The sequence below is a fragment of the Gymnoscopelus microlampas genome, assembly GCF_963454915.1.
Source record: "Gymnoscopelus microlampas genome assembly, chromosome: 9".
Classification (NCBI taxonomy): domain Eukaryota; kingdom Metazoa; phylum Chordata; class Actinopteri; order Myctophiformes; family Myctophidae; genus Gymnoscopelus; species Gymnoscopelus microlampas.
In genome coordinates, this window is record NC_139946.1 from 27,320,466 (window position 1) to 27,324,008 (window position 3,543).

Here is a 3,543-nt window from a genome sequence, read left to right on the forward strand (position 1 = left end):
TTTTCTTAATAGTCAGTGTGCCATATCAACATTAAGTTTAAATATGACACCACATAAAAATGAAATATTTCCAACAGATTGTGATTGACCATATACATAACATTCTTCATTCTTCTTCTTTTGAAATATTCCCTTTCACTCAGGACATTGTAATGATTATTAGAACAATAACCCCACCTATCTCCCAGACCCCCTAGCCCAGTCAGAGTTCAGTGATTGTAGAATGATGTGCAGTATTTCATTTGCATACAGATGTGAGGGGACTTAATTTAATATATTATTATATATTTTTTGATATTCTATTTTAAATGAAAAATCCTCTCTCTCGCACTTATGCCAGTGTGCCAGTGATCACCCTCCCCTGTGCCAATGTTGGCACCAGTGCCTAAGGTTGCCTACTGTATCTACATATTTGTTTGATTATCTGGCCTGTTTCTAATCAATGTTTTTCTCTTGCTCTTACTCTATCTCTATCTTCCTCTCTTTTCACAAAAACAAAAACAAATGATGGAACTCAAACACAAAAACACAAACACAAAATAAGTATTTCACCCACTTCTTTATACCTGTAAATCTGTGATGTAACAATAAAGTTGATTCTGATTCTAATCTATGTCATCCATACAGGAAGACCACTGATGTCCCTGCACACCTCAGGGAAGAGGCTGAGATGGTTATCCCCAGTTACGGCTACTTCATCAGGGGTGCCCAGACCACTTTCAGTGGTGTACTCAGGTTTGCTGATGACTAATATTGCACTTACATTCCCAATAACTCCTTACAAAAGTGTGGTGGGGCAAAAACATAGGTCTTGGGGGCATTAAAACTACCCTGAAATTGTTGAAATCCTGTACATGTGCTGTTCTCATGGCTAAAGTGGAGGAAAAGATACTTCAGCACAGAGGTCTCTGGGACCAGAGGTTATAGAGCTGGGAAACTAGAGCTGGGAATCAAAGAAAAGGTGAATAAGCCAGTAATTCATGAATGCTGAAATGACAAGAGTTTCTGTTTTGCTTGGTTTCAGGGATCGTCAGTGGAAGTACATCTTGTGCCGGATGACAGAATTTGAGTGTGAATTTGAGAACTTGTAGATTTCAAAAGATTTGGGCAGTATTTTAAGCCATTACATTAATATTAATATTACATTACAATAATACCATGTATGTACTGTAATATAATCACATCTGTACTCAAAGTATTACTTATATCTGATATAACATGAGATCTTCTGGATCTGGATTGAGACAAAGGTTAACGTTTTGATTTTATTTGACTTTTATAAATGTTAACATTGACCTACACAATCATTATTGAATGAATGTTACTTGTTTAGCATGCAAATTAGAAGTAGGGCATTGGATATTCCACAAGCCACTTGGTCGGCTTGACTGCATTTATTTGAATGAGTATGTATATGGAGCATCGCTGTAGTTCAGGCAGCCACGGAAGACAAACTGGTCCCACGCTCATTCACCCTCCAATCACATACGCCCACGAACGTAATGGTTCAACTACGTAGTCGCAGACCAACATGCTCAGCATATCTCTCACTACCACTACTACCAGCTCATCTGTGATCAAACTCCCTCCAACCTCCTCCTGTAGTTGCATTTAGGTTTTCACAATTTCAGCATGTCATTCAATGCGGGCTCATATGTATAGTATCATGTTCTTTTAATAGCTGAGTATCTTTAGGTTCTGCCCTTGAGGGGTTCATATGTCTACTATCATGTTATGTAATAACTGTGTATCTTTAGGCTTTGGAGGTTTGTCATGCTTGCAAAGAATGTTCTGGAGTATCTCAGGACCAGATCCACAAAGTCAAATACAATGCATAATATCATCACAATAAATTGTTTTATCTAGACAACAGTGTCCTGACTGAGCTGGATCTCATTTGGAAGCTTGGGTCAGCAGTATTTTACTAGACATTCTGTTATCTGTGTTGGTCATGTTGATGGAAAACATTGCCCCTTGCTTGCAACCTCCAGTAAAAGATCCAGTGACTGATATCTTCTCGGCATAATCGTGTGTAGAGCAGTGTTTCTCAAACTTTTTGCGCCAAAGGCACACCAGAGAGCAAATCCAAATCTCAAGGCACAACGTTGTATCACTCTGTAAACACTTATTTTCATTTATTAATACTAACGTTTAACCACTTAAGCCCTATTTCATACCTTGATAACGTTTTCAAATGTAAAAAAGCAACAACCAACAAATTATAGTTTTATATATTGTAATAACAATGTGTGGTTGTCACAAAATCCCAGGACTGGATTTGCCACTGTGGAAGGTGATACATTTAAAACACAATCATTCCTGGCCTTTACCATTATGTCCTCAGAAGGTGAGTTGACTCCAAATAGGATGCAACTTATATCTGCATTCCATTTGCTTTCAAATGCTTCCTTTAGTTTTTCACTTGCCTCTGTACTTACTGTACTGAAATGTGCAGTGTGTGTCACGCTGTTGTATAAAACTGGGATTAAAAATGTTCACTGCGTTTGCTTGTCTTTTAAATCTGTAGTTAGTCTACTGCAGTAGGTACTGTTTGAGTTGAAGGATACTCAGAGGAATCCACTTATAGGGGCCAACCTTGTAATTCAACTAAATCGGATTAATAAAAGAACAGACCAGACAGAGAGATGCTACAACTGTGCCACATGCTGTGTATATGCATTGGGCTAGACTTTGACCTTGCACTGTGACCTGTGTTGATCTTTGACCAATTAGATTGTTCTTTTGAAACATTTTGACACATTTTGAAAGCTTGCCCAAAACAGGGGCACCAGGGTTGATGTGGTTAACATAATGTTTTTACTAACAGTGTTTAATTTTGATATTATTAGCAATAAATATCAACCATATCACAGTACATTTCCCAAAAGCAAAATGCATGTATTTAATTCAGTCTGACTAGAAGCAGAGATAAAACACATCCCCACCAGTGATAAAATGAATGACCAGAGGTACTAGGAACAGAGATATCAAAAGCAGAGGCATGAATTGTCCCCCACCCCCGCCATTTCCCACATAAAATCCAACCCAGCATATGGTTCAGAGTTTGAAAACAGAAAGGTCATACAGTGCATGCTGCTGAGATCTGAAGATGACGCATAATGTCACATAGCCAAGGTGTCTTGTCCACATACCACTTTCTTTTGTTAAGCGTGAGACACAATAACACATTGCCTTTCATTATGGAGGCGTGAGTGAGCACTAAATAACTATCTAGCTAAATGCTGTGTGGGAAATGGTCAGACGGAATATTCTCTGAGAACTGAAATCATCCAAGCTGCAAGGTTTGAAGGGTTTCTGGTGGCTCAGCCAGTTATGCCTGATTCATACTTGGATGTGTCGTTCACCGAAAATAGCAGATCTACAAGCTCAACGCATCGTGCTGCAACCTGTTGTGAACTTGTAGATCGTCCAATTTCGGTGCACGACACCTGCATGCAACTATTACCTATAAATCAGGCTAGGGCACAGATCGCATTGACCTGGGTTCGAATCAGACCCCCATCTTGTCTTGTATGTCTGTCC

At 39.0% G+C, this 3,543-nt stretch overlaps 1 protein-coding gene across 1 annotated transcript in view; it reads left to right on the top strand.

Moving 5' to 3' along the window:
• The window catches only part of dpt (dermatopontin), an 8,416-nt gene extending 5,913 nt beyond the window's left edge, over positions 1–2,503 (top strand). Inside the window, exons 3-4 of the mRNA XM_084065902.1 lie at positions 628–735; positions 1,025–2,503. Of these exons, the coding sequence (XP_083922028.1) occupies positions 628–735; positions 1,025–1,091 (175 nt within the window). The 3' untranslated portion in view covers positions 1,092–2,503. The remainder of the gene's footprint in view (positions 1–627; positions 736–1,024) is intronic.
• The last annotated feature ends 1,040 nt before the right edge of the window (positions 2,504–3,543 follow it).